General features: G+C 38.9%; 1 protein-coding gene across 12 annotated transcripts in view; it reads left to right on the plus strand.

Moving 5' to 3' along the window:
- The window catches only part of LOC102793382 (neurexin-1a), a 250,071-nt gene that overhangs the window by 202,877 nt on the left and 22,839 nt on the right, over window positions 1–24,355 (plus strand). For 11 of the 12 annotated variants that reach the window (XM_087850269.1, XM_087850271.1, XM_087850274.1 and 8 more), the window contains 3 exons: window positions 3,953–4,124; window positions 9,848–9,937; window positions 11,355–11,674. In XM_087850269.1, coding sequence (XP_087706395.1) covers window positions 3,953–4,124; window positions 9,848–9,937; window positions 11,355–11,674 — 582 coding nt within the window. The remainder of the gene's footprint in view (window positions 1–3,952; window positions 4,125–9,847; window positions 9,938–11,354; window positions 11,675–24,355) is intronic. The other variant, XM_087850277.1, reaches the window with a different exon arrangement.

Consider the following 24,355-nt stretch of genomic DNA (forward strand, 5'->3'; position numbering starts at 1 on the left):
TGAATATGCAGGCCCGACTGGAGACAATTGCTTTGCTACAGTCCATAACGTCATTAAATTGTTTGAGATATTAGGAAGTTAATGTATCATACGGTGCTTCTACCAGGATAAAATCTCCTTTTTGTATGTGTGTATTTACAGCACTTTCTTTTTTGTGAGGTCACAGCACTAAAAAAAATAATGTATGTCATTCAATATACACTTGTTTGTGTGCCTGTATATGTTGGATCCATAAAGGCAGGTATATCATTGAATTATTGCATAATCTAAAGTATATGGACCACATGCTTCAAGGAAAGAAATCCATTTTCTATCTCCTAATTATTCCATTACTTGTGTAATTTCATTAACCAAGCTTTGAGAAGAAAAAAAAAAGAAAAAAGGGAGAAGCCAAGACTCAGAGGTAATTAAAAGATAAGGTGAACAGTACAGGCTGCCTGCCTTAGCTGCATTAAGACATTTAGCTTCTACATTAAGAGCGTAATAGCCCCTCAGCATGTGTACACACATCTGACACAGCGAGGGAATGACGGAGGTGCTCTCCCACCTGCCAGCGGAGCCCTCGTAGACATGTGCACTGAAGGGAGATGTGTTGCAGTGCCGTGGCGTCAGACTTGTGAGATATGAAATGTGACGGGTGCACAATGCTTGTCATCGTGAATGACTCATAAACAAGCTAAACATTAGGACGGCTTACACCGCGGTGTTCATTTTTGCCGAGATGGGAGAGGAGGCCCAACACCATCTCAAATATCACTTCTCACTCGCGTTCTGTTTATGTGGGTCGGGGAAATAAACTCACTTCAGTAAACTATTTCAAACGTCAGCGGATCATTCTGCCTGATCTGCTCGATCCTCAGGCAGATTATGAGCAACACACTATATTCTTTCACTGGGAATATTAATGGGAAAATATGGTTTATTTATTTATCGATGTATTATTTATGAGAACACTGTTACCAAGACCGCTAAGTAAGTTTTATCTAAGCCGCCATTAAGGTAGTTTTATTGACTTTCTCATATATCTGTTCAAATGTGGTTTTGTTGACGTACTTAAGAAGAAGAATTATGCTTCTCCGTGCTACTGAAAATTTGAGGAAAAAATAACGAAAAAAACGAGTCGGTCTGCAGAGTGTTTTGCAGCTTTATGGTTAGTGCTGCAAGAATCTCGGTGGTGGTAAAATGAGGGCAGATGGGGAGTTTTAACAAGAAACTGACACCCTGAGTATTTCTGAAGCCTTCCACCACCCTCCAGCTGAACGGATGAGAAGCATAAAAAAGAGCAGATTATAGGAGAATGGTGGATCAACTTCATCAGTTAATTAAACTCTATTGCAGCTTGATGAGCAATTAATCAAGGCGGCGTGCCGAGTGTCAGGCAGGGCTGAGTTCTTCGGATGTGAGATGTGTGCACCGTACAGTATGTTCCCAAGGGGAGCAGCCCTGTGGGGAGCAGCACTTACCAAGTGAGCAGCCCCAAAATTTTGCAGGGTGTAATGGGTTGAGTTTATGTAAGCAGCTATCAATCACTATCTGACATAAGCCTGCACCCTATTAGAGCACCAGGATTAGGCTCCTCTCATTGCTGAACTAAACTGAGAAACTGCTTGTCTGAGTTGATCGAATTTTAAGAAATGCTGAAATGTAATGCATTATTATTATTTCGGGAAAAAAAAATAATAGCGGCATTAAAGCAAATCCTCAGAAAGCGGAGGCAATAACAGTCAAAGTTAATTACTTTAATATGGGAGACACCATGTCAAAAAGGCTCTCCATTTACTCAGTTTGAATACTCAAGCTCTTATCTTTTATCTGACATTTGACTTCCAAAATCTCGTGGTGTGGTTTCTGTCCTTTGTCTTCCACTCGCTTTCATCTATCCCTTCATCTCTTTCAAGGCTTTTTTTTATGCTATGGGAAATTTGAGTTGGCAGTTTGTGACTAAATGCAGTAAATTTATTAACAAGACCATGGGGAGCATTAGAAGTCAATTGAAGGAGGCTATTAAAAGAAGGATTTTAATTGGGTTGGTCGGTCCATTAAAACATTTTTTCTGTCTCTCTTTTTCTAAGAGCAATGACACTAAAAAAACTCCAGAATTAGTCTGTTGAGTGCGTGCTCGCCCCTTTGAAATGAAAGACTCTAGTTCCGTGTTAGATTTCACACTATATGCAAGTGCTTAAAATAAAGTAATATGTATGTCCTGTCTCTCTAGCTACATTTAGCTCTGCTGAGGGCCTGCAGTCTCTATGACTCTTGCTGAATTCTTTCAAGAAGATGCAATGCAGGACAGATTACAACTACCACAAGATTTGAGTACTAACAAGTGTATAAAGATCATCCCCACGCCCATTGAGTTCTAAAAAAAACCCGAGACGAGCTGGTGTCGCTGTTGCCATCTAGATTTCATTTTTTTTCTCGGTTGGTGTTTAGGCCTGCAAGCAGTCAGTAAATTGTTTTGCTACTGTAGCTTTAATGCATTAGATTATATAATCTGTTGAAATTACATTACAAAGCATACAATTGTCCTAGTTTTGGTAACGTGGTGTGACACATTACAAATAGTTTTAATTGCTCTTTAGCTCCTGGCTCTTGAGACACGCTCTACTCATTCTGCACTTTAAGGCATCTGGGCTCTGTAAGAGTGTGTGTGTTTGTGTGTGTGTGCGCACTGGTATGGGTGGGGGGTGGGGTCTTGAAAAAGCAGTTTGTGCATATGGGCACGTTAGGGATGCAGTGTAGTATTGGCTATGCTGACTGGATAATGACATGCAGAGTGCTGTGCTGCTACAGTAGGTTGAGCCTCCAACCAGATGCTCCTTTCACTGCAGCTCCTAAGCAGAGAGAGAGAAGCTGCACCAACATACGCTCTCATCTTAGCTGGATTAAGCAGTAGGATTCAGGGACTTCGATCTGAACTGAACTGAACTGTAACAGAGCTTATTAGAACTGATAGGCATCACGTGAATCAATCATGTGAAGGAGTCTGCGGCTAAGCTGGATAAAACTTCCTTTGAGACTGTTGCTTGATTTTTCTGCTCTTATGTTTTTTTAAGTCACTGTAAAGATGCCAGTGTTCAAGCACTGATTCAGTCTAACAAAGGGCTCACAATCAGTCATATCATTCAGGACTGAATGTGTTTGTGCGATGGATGAATGGGTGAATGAAATAAATAGCATACTGCATGTTTATTGTACTTTAAAAAACCAGATGTCAGCATCGTGCAGAGGGCATCAGCCGGCACACAGCATATGCAGCTCAAGGGAAAACTTAACAAATAACCCTATAATTGCCTGAAGTGATTTTTTTGACACAACAAAAGACACAATGCACATATTTGTGTTTTATTTTTTGTTTCTTTTTTTCCGAAGACTGCAACTTCCAGGAGTGATACCGCATCCAAGAAAAACACATATGTTGTGTTGATACGGCTGCCAGTGCAATAATCCAAACAGCCATACAGTAATCTGCCTTATGGTCACCACAGCAGGGCTTGTAGTTTAATAAATAGACACTAAATTATATTAAACATTGTATATGCAGAGCTAACAAAAGTTCCAATAAACACGTTTTGAAAAGTACACCTGATGACCCCTTTATGAGAAAAGCTATGCTAACGACTTCATTCATAGTTTCATTGTGTTTTCTTAGTCCATACTGATGTACAATGAAAAATTTCAGCTGATACTTTTTTTAATTTTTTTTTTTCTTTTTACTGGATTCTCATAGCACTACTCATTTATAAAGTAGTTAGCGTTAATTCATTATAAAAAGTGAAAGTGCTTAAAGAATTATAGGCCACTGGCCTGATTGTCTTATAAAAATCACAACTCTCTACCTTTCCTGAAACCACCTGCTCTAATTTCGCTACAGTCCCTTAGCAATACTGTACACAACAATGTTTACTGATTACTAAAAAAGAAAGTGTTTTTTGTGTTCTTCTCTTTTCAGGAGAAAGGAAACATTGCCGTTGTATTTAATGTCGGTACAGATGACATTAATATTGAGGAGACGTCAAAGTTTGTAAATGATGGAAAGTACCATATAGTGAAGTTTACGAGGAGTGGGGGTAATGCCACTCTGCAGGTGGATGACCTGCCAGTCATTGAGCGCTACCCCACAGGTGAGTCACCCACTTTGCCTTTAATTACATCTGCCGCCTCCTAGAGGCGATAAAATGACCCAGATATTATCAAGCAAGCTATTAAAGCCTTATCTGTTAGGATGTTCTTATGTTGACTTGGCATGTGCTTTAATTGCTTTTTATGTTTCAGTTTCCAGCAGCTTTTGAGAGTAAACACCAGTGTTGTTGAGTTGTATTTTCACTAAATCTTTGATCTTTGTGGTGCATCAATCTGATAAACCACAGGGCTGATAGACTCCTATATGTCTGCCTACAAGTGCAACCACCCAACCTGTCTACATGTCTGCATTACATCCCCCATATACCTAATTGTCAATGCACAGTGTATACTCACAGTAACCCAAATCATTAGACAATCCACAGACAAATTACCAGTTTTTCGTGGCAAGTAATTGTGTGCGGTTTCAGTATTTATGTGTCTGCCAATATAGCAGATTGATCGAATTAAGGTCACCGGGGAGACGGACCTGTAATAACACTGTCAAAGTAAATCTGTTGCTTACTCACAATTAAATACCAGATGATCAGCTTCATTACAGCATCTTGTTTAGCCATAAAAATACACTTTGATATTAATAATTTTCTCAGCATACACTACAATTACTCACAGACTAAAAGCAAGCCGGATTAATTTTCCTGGCCAATAGTGTTACTAATAATTTAAATTGTGTAACACTTCTCATAAACACAGTTTACATGACAGTAGAGGATGAATTTGGTAATTACTGCCCTGTGTAATAGGCATTTAGTAACTGAAAAAGAGTAATGTATTTTAGTAGTTTAACATTATAAGACTGGAATAGTTTTGCTGGCACTTTCTTTTATAGTTTACTGGGTACTGATGATGTAATATACTGTGGACTCAATGTTGTGAGGGAATCTTTTGATCGATTGGGGAAAAACAAAACAATCTCTGTGTCAACACATTTGTGAGAGGAAATCTGTAGTAATGTAACTCAGCAACAACTCAACAACACTGGTATATTTGTGTAGAATGTATGCAGAATGTAGAGTAGAATATATATATAGAATATTAATGCTTCTGCCTGTGTTGTTGAACATGATGACATTTTTAACTTGTTAAAGGCTTTGACAAAAGCTATAGACGAATAAAGGAGTGCGAAAATGACTGTTGAGAATGCAAACAGCAAAATTACTGTATGGACAAGTGTAGTGTTTTTTTGTTGTTGTTGTTGTTTTCTTATTTGTTTTTTTTTTTCCCCATGAGAGAAAAAACTGCAGCACTAAATGCAAAACATTTGTTAGATTTTGAGCACGCATAAAATGAGCGGGCAACCAGACAAACAGAAGACAAATTGAACCTGTCGCTCCTCTTTTGCATAATGTTTGGTGACCTTTTTAGCTATGACCAGTGCATTCATCCAAATGAAAGATGGTTTTTATGACTTGGACTCAATCCTCCCTGCTTGCCTCAGGTGAAAAAGAGAAACTAATGGCTTTTGACATGTTGTGGATAGGGCCGAATATACAGCAGGGTTAAATTCCCGCATCCCGTCTCAATCTTCAAACGACAAACACCCGCAGACCAGCGAAAGCCTGATGATACATACTCATACTCATGTCATGCAGATAAATTCAAAGAAGTTGGCAAAAACAACTTGTTGTTGTTGTTGTAGTATACATCAGTGGTGATATTATACAGACAAAGGTTTGCTGCTATGCATTTTTCAACAATGTACATTACATTACAACACATATTTGGTAGTAGAAAGTCATGCAGTACTGCAGAAAATGCAGAAAAGCTTAAGAATGATACAAGACTGTCCTGTTATGCTAAGTGATGAGTTATAACTGCTGAAGGGAAAAGTGACCTATCTCATCCCCACCAATCATGCATCAGTGACAATGCCAAGTCCAGCTACCTTATTAAGCTCGTTGCAGACTAATTACATCTAATCACAATTACTGCACAGTTCCTCCCTGCACCCCCAGCACACAAAGCTATTATTCTCTCAGCTCGCCTGTAGTTTGATTAGTATCCATGTATGCCTCTAACGCACTCATAATAGCAGCCCTCAGCCACTCTTAGGCCACTCACAGATCAACAATGATTATAATAAGAGTAGACAGCAAAGATAAAAATGATGGCTAGAGAGTGAGAAAGATAGAGAGGAGGAGTTTATAGGGGAGGGAGCGATCGTTCTTAAAGCAAGGAAATAATTGCTTCGCCAGAGCCTCTATTGCTGCCCTGGTAATCTCATTAAAAAGTCTCGTACTGCATACTTATGGGTCATTAAAAGTCTTTAGTACAATTATTAGAATCTAAAATGCAAAATACACACGCAGACACACAACTAGGCGACTATTTGTTGTAGTTTAGCTCTCCTTCTTTTATCCTGTCCCTGCCTTCATTCTGCATCACACACAAAAGGCTCAGCAGCAACAAAAAAAAAAAAAAAAAAAAATCAGCCCCTTCTCCTGAGCCTTGGCCATGGAAGTAATACCATCACAATGGTGCTGCCAGGCCCGCAGGGTACAGTGCAGTGTCCTATCGGAGCACCCAATGAACACACGCTGCACACAAAGATAATGGAGAAGTCCCTGGCCTTATTCTTTTACTGTTATCAGAGCGTGGTGCACTTACAGAGCTCACCGTCTCTCACTCCACTCTCCCGAGCTCCGGGTTCGCTCTTTTCCTGTCCTTTTTACCTCTATCTGTCCACGTCTGCCTCCGTGTCGATCTCACCCCCTGTCCTCTTTTTCCCGCTTGTGGTGTGGAGTCTGATTTATGGGATACAAGGGAAGGATGGTTAGCTTTATCCATCAAAGCTCCGTCCTATCTGCTCTGGTTTTACCTTTGTTCTATCCGTGAGCTTATTGAGCCTATTGTGCAAGCTCTCAACACCGAGGATATTAAAAAAATAGCGCAGTTAGAGAAAAGGGAGGGCAGAATAATAAAAATAATAGTGAGATTTGTGTAGGTTCCTCCTTTTTTTTTAATTCTCCCGGCTCCATGAACAGAGGAAGCATTTGCATATTTGTTCATTTAATGTGGTGAGTGTCCTAGGGCTTGTAATGAGATAAAGCTCCCACCTTATCTGACCACTTTATTAACAAAAAAAAAAGAATACAAGCGAGCGAGGGTAAAGCAGGTCGGTTGGGATGGCTCAGCTGAATCGCTGCTGTCTGGCAGAGGAGATAAGCCAGGCTGTCCCACACCAAACCAAATCACCACTCAGCAGCAGTCACAGGCGCCGCTCACAGGCAGGATGAATGGGCTCTGTTGCTGCATCAAAGCCCAGGGGATAGCATTGTCTAACACTTCGGTGTCCCACAGTGGGAATCAATACACGATCAGACCTTGATTATATGCACACTTAATTAACCTCAGTATAAGGATAGACTCAGTGTGCCATGGGGTACGTAGCCAAACAGATAAAGCGCAGCCGTCTTTGAAAATGGAGCATGTTTTTGCACAAAAGTAGAGGATTTTGGCACAGTGGCACGCTGTGTGTGAGGATAAGTGTGCATGAATATGTGTGCGTGCTTCTTGGGTATCTATGCGCCTGGAGCTGACACTCCTCTGTGCCTTTCTATTAGCTTCCTTGCATACTTCTTCAACAAACTGTCATCTTTGCGCTAAAACTCTGACACCAACATGTAAGCCTATACTAAAACTATTTTTTGAATAAAGCTTAGAATACATCAACACGTCATACTGCAATTATTAAGTAACTTGAGCATTAATCAATGAACATCATTTAAAAAAAGGAAGGTATTAATAGGTGTTTCTCTTTTTCACTCTAAACTCAGATGTCCTCACTGTCCTCACAACAGCTGTAGGATAAATGTTCTCCAGGGCCCCGTTTGATTCTGACCTCTCCTCAGATGAGGTGGCAGAGTAGCAGGGAATGGAGAGGTGACATAACCAACACCCCATGACTAAGAAATGGAGATGACAGAAATTGACAAAGCCCTCAAATGTTCCATTGCAACAGCAATGAAGAATTATTCATTAATGTATCACATTCAAAATGATAGGAAGCACAGCTGTGTCTGCGTTTGTGCATGCTTGACTCAACAAACGCGCTATTTACTCCTGCTTGAGTGACGTATGCTAAAAACTGCACTACACGACTTCTCGGGGAGCTTATTAAGTCCTCTTTTTTTATGTGAAACAAGTTGAGTAGTCACAGTTAAGTTTCACAAGAAATGACAAATTGAAGTTGATATGCATTCGCAAGTTTACAAGTTTAAAATACTTTTTAAGAAAAAGGTAGAAAAAGTGCAGAAACTTGATGTATGTGCTCTACAAGAGAGTTTGTCCATTACAAACTTCATCTTCCTTCCTAAACCAATCCTATCAAATGTTACCCATTACCTTCCTGTGTGGGTTTGCTGTAATCTGGACTGTATCTGTCCAATCAGCATAAAGGAAACGTGTTGCTAAATCTTCTGCACAATGCTATGTGCTCCACCCAGGCACGGTCATCCGCAACCAAATTTCATTAGAGGTATAGATAAGATTCAAACTGGGTTTTTTTCTTGTTTAGTTGGTCTTCAACAGTAATTCAAGCTGATGTGATTAAAAAATATATTTTCATGTATGCTCTTACTTATAAGATCTTTTATTAGAAGAGGTGTGCGTCTTTTACAAGGTTACCTCCTTTTCTTAGCAAACCTCTCCTCTAAGAAGCTATTCTCCGCCGAATCATTGTTAGCTACCGGATCTTTTATCTGCCAGAACTGAATTAATATAGTTGATGGGACAAACATTGTCAATCTGCCAGAAGAATGGGGCTGACTGAATTCAATCTCAGCAGACAATACCAGGGGAAAAGCACTCAGAGACAGTGCCACTTTGCTGAAAGTCTTCTGTTCTGGAGAGGTTATTGGCCTTGACAAAAGGGTGATGCAGAGTTTGCCCTCATTAATGCCAAAGTGCCCCTCCGATACAGAGAGTCGTTTTTTTGTAGCTCTTCTTTCTCATTTATGTCACTTATTTGACTCTATGCTCTAAAAACACTTGACTGTCATTGAAACACATGTATGCGACACTACACTCGGTCAAGCTTGTGACTTTTTCTTCTTTATGACTTGTAGCTTTTGTCAAAGCCATGTTCTTGAAGGTTTACAGTGTATGTATCTACTTTGTCTTCCGATTTCTCTCTGATTAGAAGCGTTAGAGAATTTACTGTTAGGTTTTATATGGCAAATAGTTTATTATTACTTGTCAATTAGTGTTTTTATAAATGGGGTGGGCATTTGTAATATGTGAAAGTTAAATGGTTCTCTCCTTTAAACCATAAACGGTTTATTTAATAATAAATTCAAATGATGTTCCTTTTTGAAGCTGTATAAATGTAACTAGTTTAAAAGTCAGATAAAAACAGAGGGAAATGATAAATGGGGATGGAAATATTGGGTAAAGATATTGTAATGGATGTATAAATTTGTGATTTTGGTTGGTTTTTAACATAGGTTTATTAACTTAGATGAAACATTTACATGCTAGTCCTCTTATTTTCAATTAATATAGGCCTAATTTGTTGGTTAAAATTAAAATAAAAAGAGTGAAGTTTGGTCAAATAATGTTTTAGTTAATACTGTTTTTTTAAACATACAAAACGTTTTTAAATATAAAAACCTTGTGCAGTTGTATAGCTCTAGCATTAAGTATGGATATTTAACCTTTGACCTTACAGATTGTAACCAATGAAATGTCTCTTTAAACTTTAAAGGCAACAATGATAACGAACGCCTGGCGATTGCTAGACAGCGAATCCCATACCGACTTGGTCGAGTAGTTGACGAATGGCTACTCGACAAAGGTAAAAAACCTGATTAAAATTTTAAATAAAATAATTTGATCATAACCAAGTTGTAGCATTATTTTGTAAATAATAAACCTTAAAAATAAATGTTCAGTAAAACTTTAAAATTAAAATGATTTGAACAGTTAAATTTAGTTTTTTTTATAATAATGTATTCATTTTATAGATGTAAGCTTTTTTTTAATACGTGTTTATTGTCAACTTACGGTTAAAGGGACTGTAAATATGAATATAAATCCACTTACTGAAGTAATATCAGCATTTTTAAAATGTCTATAAATTCATGTCGCTTTTTGCTGTAAACATAAATTACAAATTAAAAGTTCTACATCAGTTGTTCATTCGTTGCTGAGTGTTATTTTGAAACACTTTTGAAACATGCATTTACAGTACAGCACATTACTTTAGTGTCATTTGATCTATTTTGATTAAACTGTTAGCAAAGATAAATAGTGTGCAATATCAATTGGCATCAGCATTTTGAGTCCCTTTAACATATATTGTAAATATATATACATATATATATATATATATGCAGGACTTTAGATCAAGGAACTGTAATATAAAACAAGCTGAGTGCATGCTTTGTTTTTTGTTTCGGTTTTCTTTTCTTTTTTTTCTTGTAGTTAAATACCTAATTTCTATCTTCACTCAATGTGAAATTAGCATTCTGCTTTTTTATATTAATTCTTTTTTTTTCCGTTTTCCATTGAAATTGTGTCATAAAAACTTCTGTTTTAAATTTCATTTCTTTCCAACCATTTTTGTTTTTGTTTGTTTGTTTTAATTTGGTTGCTTTTGCTAAAAGGATGAACAATAACAGTGAAGTGTCTCTTGCCTCCTGTGAGAACCTTCCAGACCACTCCTCACAGACTGTAGCCACACATGAAGCTTTCTTGTTTTTCTTCTTTTTTTCATGCTTTCAAGGTCCATAAATGCTAAAATTTGAAGAAAAAAATTGAAAGATAACTTAGTTACATATATCTTTTTATCTTTGTTATCCAATTTTGTTCAGTTTTATTTCCAGGCAATTTCCTGCAAACAAATGATCCATTTAGTCCTTTCAAGATTATGTTATCGTATGTTTTATGTAGTTAAATCTATTGCATTCCCATAACAGTGCTACTTTTTCTTAATCTTTTTTTCCTTGCCATTCCAGATTAGACTGACCTTTTAGCAAAGCTACATTGATTTTCTATATCCTGTGTTTTTACTTTATGTTTTTCTTTTCATAGGCATCTCATCGTTTAACTACAATAAATTAACAGGGTTTGCTCTACAACCCTTAATTTATTGTTCTCATTAGCCACTGGGCAAAAAAAATCAGTCTTTCTGTTCTTTTATCTTGCTTTCTAAAAGTGGCCGAGTCCACAGTTCAACATTCTTGTATATATGTAACATTGTTTTCCCGCAGGGCGACAGCTTACAATCTTCAACAGCCAAACCACTATACAGATTGGGGGCTGGGAGCGAGATCGCAGTCGATCCTTTCAGGGCCAGCTTTCAGGCCTCTACTATAATGGCTTGAAGGTCTTCAACATGGCCGCAGAGGGGGATCCCAATATAAGGATCCAAGGCAGTGTGCGGCTTGTGGGGGAGTCACCCTCCTCTATCACCCCGCAGTCAAGTACCACAGCCAATCGCTCAGAGACATCCACATCCATCATGGAGATCACCACCACCACAGCTTCCAGCAGGAGAGTAAAGCTGACAACACCACGAGAGCCTCAGCAAGTAAGATCTCTTTTAAATAATTCTTTTTCAAGTCACTTCTTTACCATGTCTATACTCTGTTTGATCCTTATTGTAATGCTCTCAACGCAAAGTAATGCATAGCAAGTTAAGCGCATCCTGGATTAATATAATACGTTTCATCGTGACAGCCACGTGAAGAAAGCTCCGTTTTATTCCGCCCGTCATGCCTTTTTTTCTCCTTGAGGCCTCCACCCTAAAAACTGAGGGAAAATAAGCACACTGTTTCACAATTGGGAGCTGCAACACACTGTTGAGCATTGCTCCTGTTTGCAATCAGATATGGCCCCATGAGGTGTGTCTGTGTTACAGTGATAACCATCATCGAGGTCCTCCATCATCTTTATCGGTCCTGCATGAGTGGCGCAGCATCTGCTGGAGCATATTACTTCTCAGATGTCACAATGTGGGACTAAACAATGCAACGCGAAATATGTGTCCTATCCAATGGAGTGGTGATCAGACCATTCTTGCATAGTCTCTGCCAAAAACAGAAGACATTGCATTTTAAACGCCTCACAATACATCAGCAGCCATGAATTGGAAATGAAAAACACTTGAAAAATGAACTGTCATGCCTTTTTAGAATACTTTTACAATTGTTTCACTCACTATCCACATCATCAAGTATTCACGTCATATTTATGAATTTTAATTCACTCAAATAGTTTTGTGTTTTCTTATGACCGCTGCATTCTTTGTGCATTAGCTTATACTTGAATAAAATTAGACTACAGATCTGTATACCCAAATAAAAGAAACAAATTGGGATAATATTTACTATACATTAGTTGTGTAGTACTTGTATTTTTTCTACAACCTTGCCAAGTATATTTTGTGAATGATTGGTGCGACTGTGTAATTATTTTATCAAAGGGCTATCCATTCACTCTTAATTTGAAATTTCAGTTGGCTAGCTGTGGCCCTTTTCATCTTGTGTTTTCCTAGCTGTAAGCTGAGCAGATTGATGTTGTGGGGATCCCCAAGAAGTCTTAGCCTATTATTAGTATTATGCACAAGCTGCAAAACAAAACATGGACTAACATTAAAAAACCTAAGATGGACACAGTCTAGGATTGAATGATATACAGTGAAGAGACAGCTATTTGCTCTATTTATTGTCACAAATTATGTACTGTATATTTTCCTAATGTAAGTAAGAAAGTGTGAGTGTGCCTGTTTTGCAAATCTCTCTGCCACAAACTGGTGGATTCTGTCCCACGGGCCCAGTTTTGCTCATGTGTTATAGAGGTTTTAAAAATGTAAATTGGGAATTTAAGTCTTCTCCTTTAAATTGGACTGAATTTAAAAGCCATGTCAGTGATTCTGGAAGACCTGCTTAATTGACAATACATGTTACTATATATTCTCATATAGGTCATTAAAAGGAAGAGTTGCAGTGTCTGTATTTCTTTTTCACAGCATAAACAAGACTGGAATGTTGGAAATGCTTTCATGTTTTGTTGGTACAAAACTAAACTAGAAGCAGCGTGACCCAGGGGACGGTTTCAAGTTGTATAAACAATCAAAAGCTAGCCTCACCTCACTAATTGGAGAAATGTGCTTAAACTGAGCCAAAGCTACTCTGTGATAGTTTTCAAAATTAATTGGGCATTTTACATTATATTAAACGCTCACAGCAAAAAAAAGAAAAGGGGGGTTGGTGGAACGTGAACTGAATGCATGCAAAGTTAAAGTGATTGTCAAAATTTCAAATAATTTGAGGGTCAGATGTATTAAAAGCATGCATAGCTGCTGTAAGCTAAAACATCCCTTAGATCAGAGCTGTTACAAATATATTTTAAAATAATTTTTGGATTAGTCGCGTTGGGTACAGGGAGATCATAGCATCCCGAGGAGTGGTGGATTTAACTTCACTGAAAAATCTTCACACAAATGATTTGATTTTAATTCCTCTTTGTATAACTTGTCTGTCTTCACAGTTTCACTGAGACAACAGTTAATAGACGCATGCCTCGGTCTATTTTAAAAGAAAATGTCTGAGTGCCTTCACGGTGTAACAGTGATGACTTTCATTGTTAAAAAGAAACCCATTTAATTAGTTTTCACAATAGGCCTATTGTTGTCTTCATCTAAAAATTAGTGTGAAAACGCCTTTAACCTTTAACGTTGATGCATCTGTGAAAGCAAAATTAAGCTCTTTACCGCAAAATATCAGCTATATTTAATCAAACAGCAAATTAAAATATCACGCTTTTCTGTAACGTTAGCAGACTACTAAACCCACTGCTCATTTTATGAAATGACAGACTCCTACAGATAACATGCACCTTACCTTCGACTTAGCACAGTAAAGATTATACATTACCTCTTGTCACCTAACTCTCTCTGACCCTAGACCGGCATAATAGTTTGTGCAAGGGTCCGCAGTTGCTGACAAATAATACAATCATAAATATTGATCCGCGTGGAATGGCTTTCTCTCGGACTCAGCATGGTTCCTGAACCGTTGCAATAGCATGTAATGCAGGTGAAATATCAGGCAATAGACTATAATTATATCCCAGCTCCATGCGGTGATATAAATTGCCACCAAGGAACCAAGAGATTGGCAGAAAGGAATAGCCTTGATAGGATGGATGCCCCTTTTTTCCTAGGCCTTTTCATCTGGAGTTAAAAAAGGTGATTTAAAGGACCATGACAAATTAGAAGTATAGCAAATTACAAAGACAGGCATTATGTGCGAGGCATCTGGAAACATAGATAACTGACATTATGCTATTTTGTTAATGGGATTCTGCTTTACTGTTTTTATCAATAACAATTAACCTTGTGGAAAGTAGATGTATAGTTATTATTGTTGAGCAGTGTCCAGATCATCTTATTGTTATTGTTTAAGTATACAGTATGCCTGCAAGGCTTAAGGTTGATTAGTGGTGATGCATATTCATATTTAGAAACAGGCATTGTATCATCGTGTTATGCTGCAAGCTCACCTTTAAAGTGGTAAAGAAGGACTGGAAGTAAGAAAATAGTCAAGTCAACTAAAGAGCGGTTCAGCGATGTAGGTGGAGAGATGAATGAGGCATGCAAAAATGTGTGCATTGGGAGATGTCAACGCGTTCGGTTTGATTCAATGTGACAGCCTTCCTATGGCGAGCTCCTGCGGTACGACATTACTGTCTCAGGACACTACAGTAAAAAGAGATGGTGCATTCACTGTCCTTTCTGTTGAATAGTCAGCATTTATTCATTGTCCAGCTGTTCCATCTCCCCTCTGATGTCGAATGCAATTCACCGAATGCTTTTATATCCTAAGAGCCTCACATTACTGGGACACATACATTTTTAGTATGGCAGGTCCCAGTGGATATAAAATGGCTAACGCAGGCAGTGGCAGTATCAGGCTATAACCACTGAACCTCGGTGAAAAGGGTGCTCTGGAAAATGCCGGCCAGACTGTCAAAAGGAGCAGTTGGATCCAAAATTTTAAGAAAAACATATCTGAGACCTTTTATACACATGCCTAGCGATGGGAAGTGATGACTCAAACCACAAAAAAAAGTGTACTTAGATTTGTAAGTGGCTGCAACCTACAGCACTAAATTTCTTAGGAAAGTAGCAGCTATAGCCTTCATAATGTAACTTAGGATGGTGCAGTTCATCCAGTCTTTTACCTGCCTAATAAAGAGAATGTCTGTATTCGGCCATGCAGCCCTGCTGTGCACATGTTGTGAAAATTCAAGCACAGTGAAACCTTTCAGTGACATCGGCTCTGCAGACTTAGGGTGTGTCTTCTTGCCTCGGCCTGGTTACTTCCTAGGGGGAAGATCCTGCCAGTCGTCATTATAATAATGATTTTAAAGGGTCTGTCTTCTCAGGTGCCCTATCAAAAATGCTTGACTGGGGTTATATGGTGATTGAATGCCGAAGGCCTTGACTTATGGGTAACATTACATTATAGTCATTCTTCTCAAGTCACTGGGTGTCCACTCTTGCTTTATTAACACGGCTATTATCGTCTTAGAGCACACTGGCATAATCAGGAAAGAAGTTCACCGGGGGAAAAAAGCTGATGAGTCAGAATTGTTATTTTAATTGTGATACAAATTTTACATCTGCCTAAAACATAATTGGATTAATAAAACTTTTAGGGCCACTCCAGTACAAAAGAACCAGATATGATCTTGTTTTTATTTTGATCATACGATCAATCTGATGAGCTTCCCCGACCAAGATATTAAACGCTTGGGTGTCAGATTGTGGGTGGTGAGGGGAATGGAGCTGATTGTAAGCACTGGACTGTCGTGTTTTGATAAAGTGTCTGCTCCCTGCAGTGGTGCCTGGTACCATCCAATTAAACAGTAATGAACTTGTGTAAGCATTCACAAACAACGGCACAGCTTCCACTTGTCAGATTTGAACTATTTTAAATCCATCTTCATTTTTGTCCCACTCAGTCCCCAAACCCTTTCCACCAATTACTGAACAGAGCTGAACTTTGTGTAAATTGAAAAAAAAGAGATATAGTGTGTGTGTGTGTGTGTGCATGCGCGTGTGATTTTATATGTACTGATGTCCTTTTGACCCCAAGCTGCCCACCCACAGAGGTCTAAAGGTAAAACTAGCAGCCAATGGTCAGGCACTGCTCAGTGTTTGTAAATTAGATCTTCTCAGTATCATCTCCTCCTTAATAAAAACATTTAAATATGTTTGATGGCAGTTTGGGATATAACTGCATCTTAAATAAGAAATAATTATTTGTACTTAGTTAATGCTTCATTCAAACCACTGAGTACCGAATGCTATTTACCTACCAGCTCCAAAAAGAAAAGAATAGAAAAAAGAACAAAGGGGGGAAACAAAAAGATGAATACTGCTATCTACCAGAGCCATTGAGTGCTTGTGACAGTGATGGATCCTCACCTGCACCGCTCTGTATTATCAACCCTGGCTAGTGCATATGTATATAAATCTCTAAAGCTTTCCTAGTGTGGGGCTGCCATCCACCATCCACCAATGTTGTCCACCAGCAACATCCTCCAGAGTTGGTAATGGCTGCAGAGGAGACACAAGGACAAAATCTTCCAGCAGAAATATGTACAGTTCAAAGCCATGTTACACATATGTGACCTTCAGTTTGGTATAAAGAACCTCCAGTTTCTTTCTATTGGTTTTACATATGGTGATTAAATTTTCTGAAGCTTGTTTTTTCCTTTTGCATACGTTAGAAAATGGAGAAAACGTAAAGGGTTCATAATAATATAAGTAGGACACACTGTCTGGCATCCATGATTATAAGAACTAATTTTGTGTCAGGCCATACGGGAGATGTTAAGCTTTTCCCCTAAAGAAATGAAAACTTTTACCTAATGATGGCGCTAAAAGAAAACTCACAGGATTGCTCAAGTCATTTAAATTTCTGCTCTAGGGACCTTTAATATCAGATATGGGAAAACCTTACAGAAACATAGCAGTAATTTTGGATGTCATATGACATTTCACGCTTGCTATGTTTCTTTCATAACCTTTTTGCATTGTACAATTTCAGTTTTATAGCTTGTTGCTGGTGAAAAATCAAGAAATGCAGATTATAGCCTGTTCCTAGGGAGAATGAATGGCCAGTATGTCACATCATTGCCACCAAATAGCCAATTGCCCCCACTATTTCTGAATTAACCCTGGGTGAGGTGGGTGTAATGGCCATTCAGAGGAAGCGAGGAACATTCAAAACACATTGTGTGGGCCATTTCATTTGCACTCACAGCACATGGTTCAGTTCCAGCTGAACTGGCTTATAGTGGCTCTGTTTATCTTGGTCCCTGAGACAAGGGGCCAAAACCTGACCTCGCTATAATTCTCAGGGATAATCGAAGATTTGACATGCTGCACTGCTACACCTTTAGTGCGGTGTTTGGCTACCTTCTTGCCTCCCTTGCTGACTCTCACAGAACACACTATAATAACCTTAGTGTCACAAAAATCTTGCGGTGAAAAATCCTCTGTAACTTACTACTCAATGACTGCTCAGTCTGCACCTTCTTTTATTTAATTAACATCCTTGCGCTATGTGTCTTTATTGTGTTTTTTACTACCTCACCGCATGGTTTATATTGGTGGGAATAATTGTTTTACAAATTGAGGCTAGAATAAGTCTTTAAAGCCAGGATTTAAGACTAATCACGCATGTGTCCCTATTCAGACAGAAGTCTGGAGTTTGATTGAGATTGTGCTTCTTTAATTATCCTGCAAATGATGCTAAATCTTGTTCTTCTGTCTTCATTTAGTTTGAGATACATGATAACTGCCTTCACATTTTTTATATAAATTCGAATAAGTCTCTATAAATCTTAATGTGGGTATCATTCTGAATCAATTGTCGGAAATTTGTCATCAGTAGTTCAATTGCACAGTTTCATGTTACAGCTCCCATCCCAGTTTAAGATCATAAATGTCCAGTTAACGGCGATGAAAAAGTATTCCACTGTGTCGCCTTTTTTTTTTTCTCAGTGCACTAATGAAGCTGATGTGGCACCAGTATTAAAATTCAACTTTTTTAGGTCACTTACCACTCCTTTTTTTTGGTCTTTTATAAAAAAGAATAAACAACAAGAGCCATAACAAGCTATCACTTGGAGCTTCCCATAACCAGAAACAGTTGCTGTTCTTATGATGGAGAAGACGGAGGTGGAACATCATGTCTGAGCATTTCTTAAGAGACGAATTGCAGCTGTGTAGAATTTGATTACTGCTCACTGTTCAGTGGAAAACATGACTTGTATTACACAAAACAGACTTCATTGCACTATGAAAACACTATATACTGCTGTAATGTTACTGTTGCTGTTTCATTTCTTTCCATAACAAATTCAAACTATCCTGGCATATAGTAAGTACATTTTACTTATATAGCACACTTAAAACCAACGTGCTATACAATACAAGCAAAAAATAAATAGTAAAAATAAATAAAGTTTTCCTAATATTCTCTCCACATAGAGTTTCAAAGATCAGCAGTTTCTGAAAGCTTGACAAAAAAGCTTTTGTCTTCAGCTTAGACCTGAAGACAGTCACAGTTGATGCTTGTCTCACGTCACTTGGGAGATTATTCCAGAGTCTCGGAATAACGACAGCGCAAGTACAACATGGTTTTGTACAGTGATTGGGAAGCAGACATTAAGGATCTATCAAAAAATGTGTATGGATGCACATATTTACCACATTTGCAGGTGCAAGTCCATTCATGACTTTAAATACAATCAGTGCCACTTTATATTAGACTCGCTAATCCACGGGGAGCTAGTGCAAGGCTGCTAATACTAGAGTAATGCAATTTCACTTTTACATTTTACATAGCATGAATAACTTGTATGTAACTATAACGTGAATATATTTGTATAAATATAACTTAATATAACGTGTTTAAACTGAGTTTGGTGTGTCCTCTTAAGCAGTGCTAAAGTTAAGGGTTAGTAACACACTCAACAAGTGGGAATAGAATAATAGAAAAAAAGCAGAGCCTGTAAAAACAGAGCCTTTACTTAGAGATTATTACATATGTATAGTCAAAGTAGGAAATCCATTTACCTGTTATAAAATCAGCCATTTTGCTTTTTATCCTGGCCGTCTTCTCTAAAAGGGATGTGGTCATCAGTTGTCTCTCGCACAACAGCATAGTAACTTTGCTTTTGATTGGTGGGTTTTCACAGTGCAACTACTGTAAAATGAATGTCACTGATGTCAAACATGGGATATTATTTATTTTTTAAGCTACATTTCTTGAAGCACTAGTAAATTCATACAACAGTTACTTAAAAATCCGTGCAGCTTTTTTTCAAACAGATGTAGGGATGCTACACATGTGGATCCACTGCCAATGGATCGTATACATATATAAATATAAATAAAGCATTATCATTACAGTATCAGATAGATATTATGCGCGACTTTTTCACAAAAATTCAGCTCATTGAAGTTTTAAATCTTTATGAAAAGTAATTACATCTTCACACAATATACCTAATCAGAGCCTGTTTCTCTCTTTTATTGATATTTCGAGACTGGGTAGAAACAAATGGGAAGTTACTGATTTGTAAAATAATTACATTTTTTTTCTATCTAGTTTCCTTTTCATATTTGTATCGGGAATTGTTTGTCACTTTCTTAACCAAGTGGAACTGTTTCCTTCAACTCATCTAGAGGCAGATCTCATTGTAAAATGAAAACCAGCCAACCCTTTTCCCCCCTTAAATTTTGCATTTGTGCGCTTTTCAATTAGAAAAACAGACACATGCATAGAAAACTGAGAGGTTACTAAGGAAACAGAGGATGTTCTCCATTAATAAAGGAGAGTGATTATTCAGCAACAGTGCAGCCATGTTGGATGAGTCTTATTTTATTCCAGATATTAAACCAAACTGTCTCATGGACTTACAAACATACTGCAGTGTTTAGTGTGAGTGTCAGCGCCCTGTAAGGTTGTGTTCAATTATTCAGAGAAAGAAAACATCCTCGGGATAAGATTTCCCCTGCAATGCAGATATATGGGATTGACCGTCATGCTACCGAGATACTATAAGCTTGAGGATAAAGTAATAGGTATCAAAGATCTTACTTCACTGACAGGTGCGCTATTGATTTTTCTAAGTTTATTATCTTTTCTATATCTTATTAAAATCCTGCTACCACCACCCTCTATGGAATAAAAGGAAAAGCACTAGTGGATAATGCAACTCCAATGATTTCACGAGAGCAGAATTAGGTTGAACACGTGATGTGAAGAAGGACAGCTCTCCTCTGCAGCACTTGTTTGTGTTCCTGACCTCCCCCACCTTCTCCCTAAAGTCAGTTGCCTGTTGTTTTTTGGTGGTCCTGGAGTGCGCTGCCCCAGACCCCATCATGCTTTTGTGCCCACCCAGTGCTGACAAATGGCACAGAAGGTAACGCCGTGGACCTGCAGTGGCCCGAGCCCCGTGACGTTCACTCCCAGCAACAGACCATATCCATCATCTCACGCTCACCAGGGGCTATTATAGAAACTGCCCTTCAACATTGTGCTGTAGAGTCCATGTGACTCACTGATCCAGTCCACCTTATCGGGGGTACATGCCAGCTTGTCGACACGTGTTGGCTTGATTTGATGAATGCTTGTATTATTCGAGAGCTGACAGCAGAGACAGGCTCGACTGCACCAGGAAGACGATCGTCACATTAGCCAACTGAGACAGGACGTCGCGTCTTCCTTTGATGATTTATTTGGAATTTGTTTTTTTTTCTAAAGTTGTTTCAGCCAAGTTTATCATCGTGTCGTTATTAAAAGAATGAAAAAAAAAGAAAGCGTGTTTACTTTTGCAGGTTTCACACTACTGCCAGCAGTGCTGAGAAATACAGATTGTTCCACTAAGACAGTTTGGATGACAAGAATGAAACCTACGCAGTGTGAATGTCGTCTCTGTTGTTTGTTAAAGGCTGGCTCTTGTGACAGCTTTACAGCTTGTTTTATAGACCACATTGTTGTCTCTTAGGACCTTTGCTTTTATGATTTGTATACAGAATATAGTCCGAGGCAAACTGTTGTACACAAGAGACAAATTTGTCCTACAGTGTGTTGCCCCCACCTGCAAGATTCGGAGATCAGCTGGTTTACATTAACATTCATGAACACGAGCTCTGTGCCAACTGCTCGTCGAGCTATGCTGAGCTCCCTCTATTTTTAAAAGTAATTTTACTCAAAAGCAAATAGAAAGTGTTCGGCACAAACTGGCTCGCGCACCCATAAAAGCTCCTTTATTAATGAATGCAAGTAGTGCTAGTCAAATTTGCCATTTTCATTCTCACCGAAGAGAAATCACATGCTTCCTCTGTCCTCGGATAAAGCCAGTAAATTATTCTTTCGGGTGTATAAAACAAATGCAGTGTACCTCAAACTTGATAACAGTTTGGTAATTGAGTCTACAGCTATAGCAAGCGTTAGATTAGCATCATACTGTATACATTTCAATTTCAAGATGGCTAGCTGTGTTCAGGGAGCAGCCATCTTAGCACTTGATAAGTACGATAAAGACAGTTTAGGGATGGGCTGGAACACAATATGAAGTAATATCATTACCAGATTAAATTAAGATAAAAACAAATTCCAGATGGTAGAGAAATAAAATAAAGAACGCTGCATGCCTGCGGATAAAGCCTTTTAGCTTGTCACACAAGTGGACATGAGACAAAGGGCAACGGAGAATGGAGAAATTGGTTCGGGAAGGAGGTAAATTCATTTGAAGTAAGAGTTTAACATTTTGAAAACTAGATTTGTTTGTTTTCTTTGAGAGAGTAAGATCAGAAGATTGACAATACTCTTGTGTATGTAAAAGAAACTCAAAGCTAAATACCATAAATGGGGGGGAAAAAGACCAATCTTGGATGTTTTAATCTGCACAAAAGAAGATGTGATGTTCTGTGTGAGTTGTTCAAAGTGCAATAACTACCACAGAAGTGCTTTTACATTTCCATTACGCTATGATATCTTTTGATAGACTCGAGATATTTGTTCCCCTTTGTGTGCAGTCATTGTGCAAACTATAAAGTCTTTACAGGCCGAGAGCTGCAGGAAATGACAGGTCAAGTAAAAAAAAAATTGATAATTTATTAAGAGAAAATCTAGCCATGAATTGCAGTCCTGAACTCTGGCACAACAGCATTGCTGCAGGGATGGATTAGTGATGAAAAATCAATTGTGCTTGAGAGAGTTCATAAACGATTTCCACCTGATTTTTTATTGCAGTGTGGTTTTTGTTTCCTTTGTGCCGAACGAGAGCCTCGCTCATTAGCTTGTAGCGCTCGCGCTCGCCCCTTTGTGAATGACAAATCCCCACCTGGAGTACAAGAATCAGATTATGGTGATGCTCTCTGGGAGCTACAGGTGACCTGGTGTGCTGTTGTAGGGCAAAGCTGCTCTTCCTCCTTCCTCATGTCATGTTTTTGCAAACGTTACACTTGGGAATTAGACCTCAGTACATTCATCTCAGCAATGATGGCATCTATATTAGGATGACAAATTTGTTCCTGTCACCTCACGAGGGACTGGGACTGCATGTCAAGATGCAGGTAAAGTCAGGAAGGAAGTGATTTGTGGCCAAGCTGCGTATCTCTTCCCACTCCTGCACTCGCTTTCTCAAAACACGCACAGGCACACGCTTAGTTTTGCCATCTATTTTTAGACTTTGAGGAAAACATGAAAATGAAGAATTGTATGGTCTCTTCGGATTGAAACAAACTACGTTCCCCAAAATCACAAGCATTTGTGGTTAGCATTTAGATAGAAAGCACCGTGATTACAAGCCATTCTCTGGTAATTGTTATGCTTCCCTCATTCCTCAGCTTATCCTTAGTGTATGATATTCCTCCTGGGCAGTTCCCTGCTCTCAGGCCAGATTACTACCAAGGCGAGGTAGAGACACGCACAGAGCTCCAGATTCGATTTCAGATAACAAAAATATCAGGGCATCCAGAGGGAAAAATGCTTCAGTGCAGACAGATTTCATTTATCTGAGAAGTGTGAAAGCAAGGATAAGGGGGAGGCACAAAGTCAACCATGTAATATACTTCTATGGAGCTCTGTTTATGCATAGGCAAGAGAAAGAAGAAATGAGAGAACATGAGGGGGGAGCGTAGGAGGCAGATAGCAGCAGATAGTGTCTTATGAATATCATATTAAGATTTTATCATTTAGAGCATGTAGCTAACAGAAGGCATCCAGCCTTCTCCCGTGTAATCGGCTCGGAGCTGTCTACTACATGGCAGCGGCTCAATATGCGCTCTCTCAGCGCCGTGAGTTGACTACAGGCATCCGTCCATATTGTGTGCACATTATTTATACGTCTTCAGTAATAAAAAAAAACAAGCACCATGTTTAATTGGAATCAAAATATCAACTGTTTATCGTACGTCGTGCAGAATGTCTGATGTTGTCTGGGGGGATGAATTAGGCACCAGTCACACATGGTTCACTCTGAGTCAGTGACTGACATGGTGAGAGTGTGACGCAGACACTGACTGGGAAATGGACTTCATGTCTCCTCCCACGCAGCCACAACTTTCCTGGTTCTTTTTGGTGGCTGAGCCATATCGCGCGCTGCGGTAAGTTCTGAGGGCCGTGCAGATGGCTGTTTCTGGAAAATAAGCAGAACGGGGTCCTTGGGGGATGGGGGGGGTGGGGGGCTTGAGGAATATCTACAAAGCGGTGCCTTCGAGCAGCCACATTAAAAGGAGTCATCTCACCGCACTGTTCTCGGGTCCCTGAGAGGGAGTATGTTTAATGAGGGCAGAGGCATGTGTACATTTTAAAGCAGCTCTGTAATTACTTCACATCTACACTGTCTTGTACTGTACACCTTTACACTTTACGCATTAGCTCCTTCGTGTTCCTGCACATCACTCTCGTAAATGCAGCCTGTATTTTACACAGCAGAAGCTGTTGTAGTTCTATAGACCGAAGTTCACCTGCCACTGCTCGCTTATTCATTGCTTTTCTAGTAGCTAAATATGTCCACCCCCCTGACTATACTTATGCAATGAGAACACTAACATGCATGCCTTAATAATAACCAAATAAAAGTTTTTAAATCCCTATTCCGAGTTCATCTTAAGTGAGAATATGTGCACGTCTCCGTGTGACACTGTACTCGTGTTTCCACACTGCATGCTGTGGAT

The sequence above is a fragment of the Neolamprologus brichardi genome, chromosome 13 (assembly GCF_056152115.1).
Source record: "Neolamprologus brichardi isolate AB-2024 chromosome 13, ASM5615211v1, whole genome shotgun sequence".
Taxonomy (NCBI): domain Eukaryota; kingdom Metazoa; phylum Chordata; class Actinopteri; order Cichliformes; family Cichlidae; genus Neolamprologus; species Neolamprologus brichardi.